This window comes from Anas acuta, chromosome 2 (genome assembly GCF_963932015.1).
Source record: "Anas acuta chromosome 2, bAnaAcu1.1, whole genome shotgun sequence".
NCBI lineage: Eukaryota > Metazoa > Chordata > Aves > Anseriformes > Anatidae > Anas > Anas acuta.
This window is the reverse complement of record NC_088980.1, coordinates 9485263-9501206: the sequence shown is the minus strand read 5'-3', so window position 1 is coordinate 9501206 and position 15944 is coordinate 9485263. Positions and strand designations below refer to the sequence as shown.

At 35.1% G+C, this 15944-nt stretch overlaps 1 protein-coding gene across 1 annotated transcript in view; it reads right to left on the bottom strand.

Moving 5' to 3' along the window:
• UBE3C (ubiquitin protein ligase E3C) overlaps window positions 1-15944 on the bottom strand; it is a 77275-nt gene that overhangs the window by 34695 nt on the left and 26636 nt on the right. Inside the window, exons 11-16 of the mRNA XM_068673449.1 lie at window positions 13533-13619; window positions 12678-12835; window positions 11666-11898; window positions 6888-6992; window positions 5735-5822; window positions 2144-2241 (exon numbers count right to left, since the gene is read on the bottom strand). Coding sequence (XP_068529550.1) covers window positions 2144-2241; window positions 5735-5822; window positions 6888-6992; window positions 11666-11898; window positions 12678-12835; window positions 13533-13619 — 769 coding nt within the window. The remainder of the gene's footprint in view (window positions 1-2143; window positions 2242-5734; window positions 5823-6887; window positions 6993-11665; window positions 11899-12677; window positions 12836-13532; window positions 13620-15944) is intronic.

Here is a 15944-nt window from a genome sequence, read left to right as displayed (position 1 = left end):
TTGATTCTGAGCGTCCTGATCAAACTTTGAAGCTATTCCTATCTGAGGATGGAGGTGGACTGGAGCACCTCCACAGGTCCTGACCTAAATTTTTCTACAGTTTTATCACATCAAGACATAACCACCGACACAGTCCTTTTACAAACAAGGCATGAAAATATGCTCACCACCATTCTCTTTCCTGAAGCACGGCTGGATATGGTTTATTAACTACTGCTACGTAATACTAGATGGAAAGTGTTTGGGGGATCTCAGAGCAAAATTTGTCTTGACAGAGTCTGGACTCCTAAATGATCCAGTGTTCACGCATATACAAGTCCTGAAAGTAAGAACCCTGATGCATAACTGAAGCATTCACAATGCCTTAAGAATAACAGATGGAAAGTAAGCAATGCTGACTGAAGTACACACCATAACAGCATCATTTTCAAGCTGACAACAGGATGGGTTATGGAACTGACAGTGAAGTACACTGAAAACTGTCTGAACAACTGCACCTAAAGGGTTACAATCAGTAGCACAAAGTCTAGCTGGAGGCAATTCCCTAGTGGTATATCCCCATAAGTGGTGTAACCCATGATAAAATTCAAGTTACTGCTTCCCACGCAGAATCAAGATATTTGATGTAGTTTGCATTCATCACTATATACAGGTAAGGATCCAACTGAGAGCTGCACACCAACGGGCTGAAAGGCCAAAGGGAAAAACATCGCCTGGGGTGAGTAGGGTGGAGAGCCTACCATGACACTGGACAAAGTAATTGCCTTTGAGAGTATCTAATATTTGGCAATTTGAAGTAAAAATCCTACAAAGAAGTTTAAAAAAAAAAAAAAAAAAGAAAGGTGACATGGAGCAACTGACACTGAAACAGCACTGAGCTGCATCACCAGGCCTGTTAGAAGTGATAACAACTGGAGAGAGGGAAATTATCTCCCTCCTTTACTGCAAGTTGTTTTTAAGAGCAGTGTGGGACTCCAAAGCCATGTTGTCTCACACTACTACACAAGAAGGACTACTTATTCCAAAAAGCAGTTTAAGATGATCTCGTCTTTGACGTAGACCAGGAATATAAAAGCTCAGTCTGTAGCTTTGTTCTTCTCTGCAAACTCTCATCTAGTTTTTATGATTAAAAGGATGTTAACCTTCAAAATGAAAAGCCAAGTTTCCGCTTTTGTGATAAAGCAAAACAGGTTTTATGAATTCCAGAAATTTAAAATATGTACATCTTAACACAGCTTTAAGATGCCCAGAGGTTGTAGCCAGTTGATATACAGGCCCCTGCTTCAGGTCTCTTCCAATTGTTTTGCTGTAATCCTTGTGCAGTGTTGCCATATGGTGTTAAGATTTTTGTGGGAACAGCTGTTTCATAGTAACCTGAAAAAAACAGTCCTTTTCTATCAAACCTACCATTGCCTTTTTGACAGATACTGATGTACTTTCCCTACAGAGCTGTTCTTCATTCCCTTGATGGTGTCTTGTAATTTAATGTTTCCAGGACAGTTCACTGAGTGATTTTTAAGTAATACTTTTAACAACAAAAACAGTTCAAAAATGCTATAGGTTTTTAAAAATATATAATGCAAATTGAAATAGCTGATAGAATTAGCAATTACATATTCAAAACCAAGTACATATGGTACATGAATCTCACAAGTTTTAAACTACATACCCCCTTAAGTTCAGCTAGTCAGCTATGAACACAAGAATTTAATCTCTAGGCATTATTTTCCTAAAATGAACATCCATCACCTCATTCTGAGTAAATTCACCCACTGCACAGAAATCTCCAGTCTTGACCTTGCAATCTGTTTCCTACAGCTAAACTAGTTAGAGCTCTGCTTACCACAAGAGGGTGCAATCACGTAGATCAGTCGGGACTGAAGTTTATTATAAACACAGTACTGCTCTCCTACCTTGGAATTTGTGTTTCTAATTTTAATGAATTTTTTATAAATGGCGATAAAAGTAGTAAAAAAGGAAAATAACCTAACTTCACGTATTCAGTCGCTACACAAACACTGTAGAAAAACACTACAGCATATCATATCCTTTTGTGGGGAAATAATCCAGTTTCTACTTATTACACTTATTGGGGGGAAAAAAATTAAAAATACAATTGAACATAAAATTAGAAATTAGGTACCTTTACTCTTTCTTCAAAGGGAACTACAAAAGGTAGCTCTGTCAGAATTGCAAGTTGTCGTTCTTCAGATACAGAAAGAGGTGCTGGTTCCAAACCCACTTAAAATAGAAATGAAAATTTTTAAAATTTTGGAAACAACATTTATTTTTTAAATTCAAGTGACTTGATTTATCTTGCGTAAAAATACAGACATTAAATAGTTTATTTACTAAACAGTAACCCAAAGCCTTACCTTTCTTTAAATGTTAGTTTCTACAGACAACCTGAAATAAGCAGTCTAAACACATTGAAAACAAAATGCGTTTAAAATTAAGTACTCCTGCACTTTTTAAGTTTCTTCAAAAGAAAGAAGGTATTTTCTTATTACTGACATTTTAATTTTTCAATTAAGAAAAAATACATCACCGAATTAAGAAGTCATTATGATTTTAATCACAGGAATACGTAATATTCCCATCTCAATGATCAAAAAAGTTTAAAAGTACAGCTCTTTCAACTACAGCGTCTACTTCCAATCTTTTAAAAATTAAGAATTAAATCAAATCTAGCGGAACCAACAGAAAAACAGCATTTATTTCAATGGGTTTTTTCTCTTAACAGCAAGGCTACAGTAATCACATTAAGTCCTTGTGACTACTGAAATACTGAAGAGAACATCAAGAAATTCTATAATTTGCTGAAGAAGAAAAGATTAGAAAAGAACTCAAGAAGCCCCAGCTACACACAGATACAACTGCCACCATGCAGCTACTCTGAACCTCCTTATACACCCATACACCTTAGAGTGATGCACAGCAGAGGTAACAATCCTGCTCTAACCTCATGGGAAGAACCTCAGTTGCTGAGCACCTGTGAGTGTAAATTAATTGCAGCCCAAAAAATGGTATTGCTTACCAACTAGATATTGTGATTAATATCTACCTAACTTCAGTCCTACAGAGGGACAGGGGAGATAAGTCTAGCTTGTTTCACTTTCATCTTTAGTAACCACCTCTTTTAAAACTTAAAAAAAAAAAAAAACAAAAACTCTCAGAGCCTGGACTATTTACAGACTATATCACAAAACTGAGGTAACTGCTTCCTGTCACTACTCCTTTGTAAAGGTTATACTCACAGTTTCAGTTTTTCCTTTGGCTCCTATACCTGTGGTGCCCGGCTTCTTGCTGCCCTTCTGCTATTGGGCGTTTCACTATTCATTAATTACATGTTTTGTTGGGGTTTTGTTTTATTCTGCTTGTTTTCTTGTTTGTCTTTTTTTTTTTTTTTCCTTACACTCCTCAAAGCACTTTAAGCAGGGATATTTTAAGCACCAATTTAACATGACATGACCCAAGCACACCACTATAGTTGATGTATATTCATTTGGGGCAGGTTCCAACATTGCAAGCCTTTGGAATCTCTGATAAAATGCTTATCTGTGATTACCCTGAGTTTACTTAGTAAACATTTTTAATTAAAGTCAATGTATTCTGCCTATTAAGCTAAGGGTTAAAAGCATTTTAAATAAAAAGTGCATGTACAGCAAAGGTAAACTACTACATGACTTTGACAGTTCAATTATTCCAGTCAATTAGTCAATTTTATCTGCATTTCTCCATCACAGCTTCTTTCTTTGAAAAGAAATATGGGATGGAGCCATCAACAGAGGGCATTTAGAACTCAGTCTGCCATTTAAGTAAATGAAAAAGCACAAATAAACATGGCCATATGTGATTCAGCAGTACTTTCACGCTAATTGGCTTTAACCCAGATGGAGTCAAGAGGGCTCACACAAGTCACTTGCATGTTGTTACCTGCTTGTTTTCACACATTCATGTTGGCTCCACTTTTTTTTTTTTAGCCTGATTTCTTATCAAAGAAGGTTTATATGAAAGTGGTGTCATCTTTTCTCACCATCTTCCTTCCAGCACACCTTCTGAACTAACAGCTGAATTTTTAGTTTGACAGAGGAATAGAGGATTCAAAAATATTCCCTTTTGCAGTAGTTTGCAACTGGGTGGAGAATAGAAATTCCTTTAGTGACCAGATTACAGAAACAGCAAGGAAAGATCAGTTTTTAATCATCTCTGCTCAATATGTCAATTTGTCTGCTTGACAGCCAGGAAAATTGGCATACGTAGCTCCACATAAAGCCACAGCCCATGTGCTCCTCATCCACCAATTGCCCAAACCAATAATGGAATGGAGAGAACTGATGCTATTATGGGAAGGGAGATGAGGGAGAGGCTTGGGATACTGTATGTTTGAAGGGAAGGAGACAAGCAGACTAATAGCATGGACAGACTCTGGGAGCAATAAACGTGGAACAGGTCTGACACTGGGGAGCTGCAGACGGAGGATGCAAAGAGTAGAGCTGTTCAGAGGCATGTAGGTCAATGCAAGAAGCTGGTGCTACTGCTATAGGTTCTGCATGAGATAGAGGATACAAGCCTATAGAAGCTAGGCAATGCTTAAAAAAAAAAAAAAGTACAGGTTTCCAGAATTTTTTTCTAAAACACTTGCTTTTAAAATTTTAGATTTTCAGTCGTTTACAACAGGATATTTCCAAAGAGAAAACTAAGCTGAAAAATCTTGACAAACCCGTTGTTACCACATTAGTCTAGTTACTGGATTATCAAAATAAACTTAAGCCATTCTAACCATTCGCATTAACATTTATCATTAACAAAAGTCACTGGGTTTCAGCCTTGGACAAAGCTGTTAACAATCCTGCAGAGCTCTACAGCAGCACTCAAAGGCTACAGTCTTCTGTAAATGATCCACCATATCTAGCTGCAATGCTCAGGCAGATGACATCATCTTGAAGCACAGTATGTACGGACTCTCACAGACGAACCATTTTGCTGCTCAAAGGCCCCATTTTTAACTCTTTCTAAAATCTTCACAAGTATTAGTGATTTAATGGTTATTTTACCGGAGCATAGCAAGGTAAAATTCTAAAATAGTGAAGATACAATGGTCTGAAAAGCAGTAACAGGCCATCCACATGAGAACACACACTGATGCAGTTAAACCAGTCTGTTTTCCCTTATAGCTAACTTGGTCCAGCTCTCTCATGTTTCTTTAGAAGTTCCATAGTCTAGATATTTTGAGTTATTCAAGGGAATAATTTTCTGCCTTATCCAATTAGAGGCAATGCTTTTAAACAGTAATTAATGTCCTTAATACTTATGGTACCAACAGTCTGTTTGTTATAGCTCAATAAATAAGTTTCTTCATAGTTTACAAGAAAAACAAACATTTTATGTATTACACAACCTTATGCATTTATATCTTATGCAACTGCCTTTTATACATATTCATACATATATTTTTAATCACCTATCATTTGCACACCTTACTAATATATGCATAAATGCAAGCAAAGAACTGGAAACTCCAGGAAAAAAAAGTGGAAACTCCAGGAAAGCTGTTATACAATAAAAATTCTGAAGACATAAATATATACAAATAAAGTTATGAAAGATTGCTTTGCTTCTGGCTAACACTTTAATACAAAACATTCAGCTGAACTCTATCAAAGGTACATTTTCTTTGTGTAAGACAAGCTTATTTTAACTTAGCGAAGCAAACAGACTGGTTGCATCTTACCATCCAAAGTCGATTGCAATGGTCCTATTCTTCCCATTCTTCTGACTCTCCATACATGTCTAGCAGATGGCACATAGAGCTGCGTAACCTAACAGTAACGTTATTTTACAGTTAAACATTATCTAATTATATTTTAAGTATATACATGAATTGTCACGTCCAGGAGTGTATCTGAATCCTTAACTATCTTCAATTCTAATCCTTCCTCCTTATACATGTACCTTAAAGCTGAGCTGTAAAATTAATGACAACCTAATGCAACATCCATGTATCATTTTAAAATACCATGAAATGTCACTTGAAATTCTGCTAGTTAAGATAATACTACAGAAACCAAGTTTCACATCTTGATATTTGAAATAAATTCTCTTTACTTTAAACTGAGAATTAGAATAGCATTGCTGTTTCCTAAGCCTAAAAGCTACAAAGAACTGTCACACAGAGAAATGGCAATCTTGAACACAAGGCAAGAAAATAAGCTGTCATCAACATGGAACAGAAGAGTCTATTGCTAACTGTTCCCATGCAAAACTTCTAACAGTTAAGACATCTAATATTTCAAGGTAGTTTACCTGAGGTATAACCATCTTAAGATACAAGTTTTCAATGATTCAAAGTGAGTCCTTACACGTTCACATTAGCATTTTCTTTCGCATGCATAAGAACCTCTTTTTTTTAAGGTCAAACAATGACATTTTGTTCAAAAACTTTTAGGAAAATAAAGTAATTTCTATGCGAATTAAGTACAACAATGCTATTGAATTTTATTTTAGAAGACAATTTTGAGGTATGCTGTCCTCTAGAAAATAATTATTTTATTTCTACTTTGAGAAATGCTTAAAATAACTGGAAAATAAAATGAATCAAAATGCTACATTATTTTCAATTCTCCTTTGTTATAAATGGAGATTAATTACAATGATGCACTGTAGAGCATGTTCTATTTCATGGAATAACAACCTGATTTAATGTAGAAGTTTCTTAACAGATTTGAGACTTCTGCATTCCAGACAAATGCAGCATTACCCCATGTTTGAAACCACATGAAATCTGTGCAACTTCAATGCCACTGATATTGTTAGGAATCAAGAGCTTTACCATTTGAACTTCAGCACCAGTAAGGCTACATGAAAAACAGTATTAATACACTTACTTTATCTGCTTTGATGTTTTCTTGCTCTGAGAGCCAGTGGTTTGGTGGACAGAAATTTCGCCTTGTATCTCTAGCTTTCAACATTTTCACCAAGTTTGTGATGACCTAGGTGTAAGAAACACATCCAGTAAACATTTAGTGAACGAAATTCTATAAAACAGAAACTAACCGAAAATCTTTCAGTAATGTATGAAATCAGTACTTATTCTTCACTAAGTTGTAAGAGCTTGCTTTTATACTTAAATACTTCAGAATACCTTAGAATATGAGTAAGTAATTGTGGTTCACTAGTAAGCCATCCAAAAAAAATGGCTCATTAAAATCTCATTATAAATTTTAAGACCTAGGACTTGGTAATCCTAGGACTACCCTTCAAAATTATATGCCATTGCCATTTTAGGGAAGTTTAACACATCATTATCAACATTAAATTCCATCTTTAAAGAAAGTAGCATGAGACCAAGTTATTTAACACTTTTTTTTTTTTTTTGCTTATATAGGTTTTTGTTTCGGAAACTTAAACACGTGAATAAATGTATATTTAGAAGAGACAGGTATGTACCTATTCTTTACTATATCTCATTCCAAAATATATTCTGCAAAGTATGACCAATTTGTAAGTTTTCTTTGTCCACACTGAAAAGGATTCTTGCATTTCTGTGCACCATTTTTCAAGGAAAATGATCCACAGAAGAACAGAACTTCTGCTTACCATCTCAAGACAATGAAGATCCTATACCACAAGACAACAAAGATAAACCACAGCACACAAGACAAATCTTACAGATCAACCAATAAACAACGGTAGGTACCCTTTAGACATGCAAGGTTATTCTGCCTATAGTTAAACTTAAATAACTAGCCAGCAAACAAATGCCGATGGTTTTAAAGGCAAGGCTCTACATTGTTGAATCCTTTGTACTGACCCCATTTTCAAGCTGAGTAAAGGAAAAATCATCTCATCTTGAAGGAGACACCAATTTATCAAGTGAAACATCCCTTCAAGATTGTCTCAATTAGAACAGCTCCTAGCTTGACTAGCTCAGCTGTTTATACCGTACAGATCTGTATTCAGCTAAAACCTACCCTAAGATTCTTTAGGGATCCAATCTTAAGGGATCCAATGTACCAGATTCATAATTAAAGATGCTCCTGAGAAGCACCTATGCCAAGCCTGCTGGAGAACAGATTACAAAATGACCACTTCCAGGAAAAAAAAAAAAAGTAGATATTCTTCCAGTAGTCAGCATAAGAACCATAAAAAGTTTCTACAGTGTTAAAAATAGACATGTGGTGTGGCTGGTTGTAATTTTCATTTAACGTATATACTGTGTATAAAAGTAAAGTCCTTTATGGTGTTGAAGTCAGTAAAAGCCCCTTTCCAACAGCAAGTGTAAGCGTTTACCCAAAAGCCATCTACTGAAGGGGTTTAACAAATTTTTGCTTATCAGCATAGTATATGATGTTTACACCCTTGTACCACCCAACCACAAACAAGTACATTAGCTTAAGTCACTATTAAACCACTATGTTTAAGTCATTTTTTATTCATGAGGAGCTCTAATGATGAAAGAATTCTGTCATTATAATAATCACAGAGTCAGAAAATGAGAAAACAATAGGAATTTAGCTTACATACATGTGCGTAACAAAATTAAGCTCCAGGGAAAGTGCTTATCATGGCCACTGGGGTGACTTGGCAATTTTAGTATTTTTCTTGGTAATTACCTCCAATCCAGAAAAAAAACACAGAACTATCAAACTAACAACTACTCTATCACAAACACAACTGTCACACTTGGTTGCGTGCCTTCTCCCCGAAACAGGTTCAATATATATTCAATACTGAATCAACTTAGTCCAACAGTAAATAAAACAAAATTAAGTAGGATCAATACTACTTTAAATCAACAGCCTTAAAGAAATTATCTCTGCTACGAAGAACAGCAATCTGTTTACTAACTTAGAACTAGAGCACTTGAAAAATGAATAGAAGCAAAGCCTACTCTGTAGTAACCTTGCTAAAAACCAGCCTTAATAGGCAGGTGTCAAGAGTAACAAAGAGTTTAATGGGTTTTCTGAAGGAATCTGTGTCTAGATACTATACAAAACACCTTTTAAGAACCAGTTAGTTGTGAATGAAAGAACACAGAAGAATGCTATTAAGAGAACTGTCTGATTACACAGGAATTTTCATCACCTTGCCCATATAAAATCCAATGCAGGCGAGATGAGTCACTGAAGCTCTATAGTCCTATTGCAACTGTACTAGTAAAAAGAAGGGGGTGGGGAGGTGGAATTATCTGGATGAAGAGCCTGCTAACAAAGTGTTTTACAAGCAGAGAAAGAATCCTTAATGAAGATGAATCAAATTAGGTGAGATTGTGAGTGTTCTGAGTGCACATTTATTCTGTAGATGTAACTCCAATCTAAACTCGGGATTTGTTTGCAGAATTTTAAAAGTATATATGTAAAAAAAAACACAAATAAGTAACATTACAATGGTAATTTCTCTCAAATAAAGCCCCAAGTGCAATTAGCCCTCAAAATTCCAAGAAAAAATGACAATTTAATTTAATAGGATTAATACAAGATTCTGATGTAAATCTTCTTTGACAAAACCTGTTTTCATGTCCTCAGAAATTGAGTCCTTCTGCAGAATTTGTGACAGTTGACTACAAGTCATATTACACCAGCCATTCTGCTGAACACTCTTCATATGTATATCCTACCATTTCAAAGACAGCCAAGCTGTGAGCAAATAGCATGTAACTGTCAGCAGTCACTCTTCTCAGGTTTGCCCTTACACTACGGCAGGAATGCATTTCATTAGACTCAGGAGCATGGAAAACATGCAAAACAAGTGTGAGAAATTAAAGCACAGATGATAGAAAAGGAATGTGCTTTTTTTACTCCGTAGGCGTTTTGCAAAAGCTTTGGGAAGGACGTCTCAAACACCTGATGTAATGTAATGTAAGAAAAAAATATTTCCTACTTCAACAACTTAAATTTATGATGAACTACTACAGTTTTGTTTTTAATATTTTTTTTTAAAGAAGATATTGCTGCCTGCTCCCTGACAAGAAGCTATTTGGAAGTTACCCTTCAGAGCGGAAGTCTTCAAAATAAAGTAAACTTTCGTTGTATTGAACTTGTATTTGAAATGATACCTTTCTGAAGAAGTAAAGAGAAGCTTTCTTACTTGGAAATATGTGTAGTGGAAATGTAAGAATATAATATAAAAATTACTTGGAAACTTGTGTAGTCCAAGTTTAGACGAGTTTAATACCTGCTAAAGTGGGCCAGAATAACTTGGGATTTTACAGCTTGCTGAAAGAGCAATATGATCAAATTCATGGGAAATATAAGAAAGTAACAAAACGATTAAATAAGACAAACTATGTAGAATAAATAGAAGAATAAATAGAAGATGGCATGTTATAAATTGAATACATAGAAACACCCCTAGTATGCTGTTCTTCTCACAGAAATAGACATATTGGGGTTTTCACTTGTGACCTTTAAATTGAAAGTTTATTTGGCAATTTAAAGACAAGTAATTAAATTAAATCGTGCAAACATATATTAGATCAATCTGTGCAAATTACAGATTCAGTGGTGCATTAGGACTGTATTCAATGCAATCAAAACATTATCAGTTACTCTCACTGCTATTAATGCTTATGCTCATAAGTGAAATGTGTTGTAAAATCAGACAGAATAGGCTGGATAGAGGCTATCTTAGACTTGTAGAATGAATAAGCATTCCTTAATTAGCCCATCAGGTTAAGTGCAAGCCTTAATGGGCCTTTCCTAAAGTCTAGCATGACATCTTTCTCCAAACATGGCCAAGAAGAAAGTTCCATTAGCAATATTAATACAAGCTTAGTTGATCATTTTCATTCAATTAACTTCTTTCAATTAAATAGATAGCTTGACAAAAGCAGTGATAAAAGACCTGAAGGGACAGCTGATGACTCGAACTGAACATTAGTGTGCGAGAGGTCGCCAGTATTAAACGGACTGTAAATCTACCATTCAATTTGGAAAATGCATTTCTTCTGCTCCCACTTCTTTAATGAGCAATTTTAGCTGACTAGATATGTTTGCTGCAGAATTTTCATGACAAGTCAAGCACTCCTTTTTTTCGGCAACAGTTATATTAGGGCTTTTTCCTGCCAACATTTTCAGCTTCTCTTAACTCATGTCTTAGGATGCCACGGACAAACTAGCAGAAATACATTGGTAGATATCCAGAAATGATGTACATTAAGTTTCAATTTGCTAAGCCAAATTCTCTGTCTCCTTAGTGTTCCAGCAAGCTCAAAAGGAGTACCACCATCGTATTCTATTAAAACCAACAAAATCAGTGCAGGCTAGTAACAATTTCATGAAGCCTCTAACACTGAAGTACCAGAGTCATCATATAATTCAATTAGAATTGCACACCTATGTAGTGTTTTATAGGCACATACTTAAGTATCTTGCTGAACAGGATTTGAAGTTTAAATATATTCTATATAGTAACTTTTTTTTTTAAATAAACACACTGAACAGGAAAATTAAATTAAGACATTAAAAATTAAATAAAATAATTTGTTACAGTTATCAGAATTACTCAAAGTTTAGCGTATATGCTAAAAATCAACCTTCTCAAATCCACATTCCTGATAGCAACTGTCATAAGAGTGTAATCAGGAAAACTAAACTGTACCCAGTCTCATATATACAGTGTAAATCTGAAAATTTCATCTGTTTTGAAAATTAACTCAACTTACCTTGAATAACTGAATCCACCTTTTTTGTTCCGTCTGTATACATTGCTGCATTTCTGTATTTTTTGTTACTCCAACACTTCTAAATGCTGCAATATATTCCTCGCGAACTTCTGGTTTTGTTTCTGGATAAGCCAACTTTATGATTCCTAAGCATGCATCTCGAAGGCAGCGTGATAATATTACAAGCTCTTCTAGTGTAAAAGGCATCATTGATGATTGTCTTTGACCTACAACTACATAAAGTACAAATTTAAGTCTCTTTCAATAACTAATTCTTAATTTTGTTATTAAAAAAAGACTGATTTCACTGGAACTCATATTCACACAAAATCTAAAGCAGAGGAAAAACATCACACAGAACGAGCACACATTTATAAAGGCAATCAAGCCTTGTAACTGTTTACAGACATGGTGATTTTATTGACAATATTTTCTTACTCTCTTTTGTGACTCCTGCTATGTTAAACATTTGAATTAGTCTATATATTCAGCCCACAAGATCTTCATTCTTCACTATCTCATTAAAAGTGATCATGATTAAGAACTTCCATATCAGACCCTGCAAAGCTATGGTTCCCATGGTGCAGACCATTTTTTCACTTTTTTTCCTAAAAGCAATCATCATGAAAGAACCAGATGACAGCTGAGTGCTCAGGGGACTATCAGCAAGTCAGCCCAGAAAAGCCTTCCCCACAGATGTCAGCAAATCATTGCCCAGGGAACCCTAAAGCTGTAAATTCCAGATGCTAAGCAGTTCCCAGCAAATTGATATGGCAGCAGCACATTTGTTCTAGAATTGCTGTGTTACTGGCACATGGCGAACCTCTATCTTGTATGAAAAGCAGAAGTGGACTAACAGCCTCGCTTCTTAGCAGAGGATCACCAAGAACAAACTGGATTGCATGGATTTAGTTCTCAAAGTCTGATGGTTCCTCGTTTTAAATAACCTTACACACACACAGTAAAAAACATTTCACAAAGCACTGCTATCTAGTATGCTTGAAACTCTTACCTTCTATCGGATCACCAAAAAATTCATTATCATGAATAGAAATTAGTGAATGACTAAATAAAGAACTAAAAAGGTAGAAGAGAGGGATAATTCGACTAGAGTCTTCTAAAGACATTGGAGAGCCTCTTGAAATCACTTGAAGTAGTGGCACCATAGACCTTAAAACATAAAATGCAAAATTAAGAGACTGTTAATTAAATACTTTAAAAATACACATTAGCTTCAGCATTCTAGTAAAAATATTCAGTAGCAGTTCCTAAAACAAAGTAAGGGCTGCTGTCTCAGTTTAATAATTACTATAGACCTTTCCTGCAAAATAAGGCTCATGTCACTATAGTATTTCAGTGTCTTGAAATTCATCAATTTTGGTGTTAACATAGACTGCAGATACTTTCTGGTTTAGAACAGAAACAAAGCAAAACCAGGTTAAGTAACCTACATCTTCACATGGAAGAAATCTGTAGGTTTAATGCCTCAGTTCATGGGAACATGATTCTGCCACCATCACTTTCTGGACTAGTTAAGTATATGTGATAAAACTGACATACTTAGGAGCTAAGCATATATTATACTGATGCTAGTAAGCACTCCAAGATCTACAAAATATCTGTCTTACTTTAAATCAAGATTTATTTACCTTTAATTTTTTTTACAAGTGTCCAATTCCTAAGATTTTGCTTAGTTTTACAAAATCATAGAACCTCTGAGGTCAATGAAGTAGGAGCTAAGTAAACATTACAGCTTTGTTTTCAATCATTTTGCAGAGTGCCATCATACCACGAATCATTTCATTCTCTCTCTACTAGATATTCTGTTTTAACAAACACTCAGTTTCAGAAGTGGGATAATACATACCCTGTAATCATTCGTGTAGTCATTGAAGATATCAAATACCAAAGATGCCTCAGGAATCTGGCATTAAAGGCTAAACTATAAAGAAGCCTGAAAGAGGAAGTTCAAATAAATCGTGTCTGCCAAAATAGCATATTCACAAAACACAATGCTTCTATAAGGACTTTTCTGTCAAGCATTTCTCAAACATTAACAATTCGCATTTTTAAGAGGGAGTTCTTATTCTAATCAAATCTGATGAAAGCCCCAAAGCTGATAAACAAGCATATAATCCTTGTACCTAACACACAGTTTTCATTAACTCAGCAACAAACCGTATGATACAGACCCAAATTCGCAGTGTACCACAGAATTAAACACACATTAAATAAATACAACACAGTTATTTTTCTGGGAATTTTTGAAATGCTACTATGGAGAACTACATTACCTAATAAAGAGGTCACTTCTGTGGTTTATCTGATATTAAGATACACAGAAAAATTGCTAAAAGTAGATTAAAACACCTTAAAATTGATACTAGAAGTAATTATAGAAGTAACTACATAAAAATAAATGTGCATATGCACAAATCAGTTCATACAGGATTGACTTTAACCATCCTGTTTCAGACATGATTTGGGATGACAAACTTTTTATAGAAATAGACAATAAAGAGCTTCTTAGAATCAAAATATGTCTGTTTTATCCCCTGTTGGAAGCAAGATTGATAACAAACATCATTTCAAACATTTACTGTCTTCTAGAGAACCAAACAGGACGTGACCTACTAAACTATCATTTTCCTGATATTGAAGAACCATATTCAGTTATCTATCCTAAGTGCTACTTTCCAAGGTCTCCTAATCACTATTAGACTAAATAGATATTCAGATCCATGCTGTCTCTCAGAGGTCAACAGCTCCATAATATCAAAATTTCTCATGATCAGGCACACAGGAGGTAGGAGGCTAGGAAACGGGAGCAGGGAGGATGGACAAGAAGGGTTGTCTGAGAAAACATGATTTATTACAGACCACATGGATAAATTAACTATCACCAGATGGCAAAAGGAAAGGAATTTTCATTAAAATTCACGTTTCATTATGGAAAAAGTAAAATACTCAGCAAACATGTAAACATTTGAAAAAAAGTTTAAGCAACAATTCATTTAAAGACATTAAAACAAAAAACCTACACACCCACACACAAATATTGCGTAGTGTCATATGCCTCTAGGTCCCCACTTCGTGGACTCATTTAAGCCCTGTAGGCTCTTTTTGCTGCCTTCTCTAAAGTACAGCCTCCCTCATGCATCCTCACAGCTAGTCCCTTCTTCAGGCTCTCATTCCATACGCATCCACCAAGCCAGCTGTGCTAGAATAAAGGAGCACTGGTAAAAGGCAGAACTCTCCACCCAACAGAAAAGTACAGGGAGTCCCACATAGGACAGGAGCATGCAGAAGGAAAAATGGAAGACAAGGAACAAGCTTTGTAGTGCATTTTTGCTGACATACCACTCCTCTTGTTTCAAAACCTTCAGATTTTAATTCCTTGCATGTAATATATAGAACAGTACCTTTAAAAAGGGACTGGGAGCCTCACGCTACAGAAGTTGCATGCCAATGAACATTACTAAACCCGAGTCTAATTTTACACAACTGCAGCTAACATTAATTTTACAATAAAACATTACCTTTAATTAAGTCCTACTCTAAGTATGCAGAAGTTTTTTTTTTTTTGAAAAAAGTCAACTGAATTTGACCAGTGAGAATTTAACTTCCTTCTAGATTCACATTATTTTGACATTTGGGTAGAAATTGTACATTATCACGTAAGGAAGGGCTGGTTATATCAAGATAATTTAGAAAAGAACAGATTTATATCCTAACATTTAAATATCTGAATAATAGCTTAGATATCTTGGTTTCTGCGATGAAAAATTTCTTCACTGACCTTCAGTTTTCAGCTTCATATTTGAAATAAAAAGTAATTTGGCACATTGCCATTAAGTCTCAGAGGGCTTCCAAGTAAAAACTTGTTAATTTTACAATCATCCCTGGAAATTATGTAATAGTTTCAGCAGAAATGAACAAACATTATGGACACTGAACCCATAATAATGTAATTCATTTTTTCATTCTAGCAATATTCAGCAATAATGAAGGGAAAAAAGGATAAACCTTAAGAGCTTATAATAATAACCTTTGACTAAGTTTTACCCATTTTTATTCCATACTGGTGATTCAGGCAGCCAACTGTAGTAGCTGCTACATTTTGTGGCGTAATTCCAGAAATACTGACTGCATTCAACTTCCATGTTTCCCCTCCCTGAATATCAGGTTAAATACACCATGCAAAGATGGGAGGCTGTATTATAACATCTTCTATTTAGTCAATACAAAATACCTATGAAGTATGAGGCAGATGAATTCA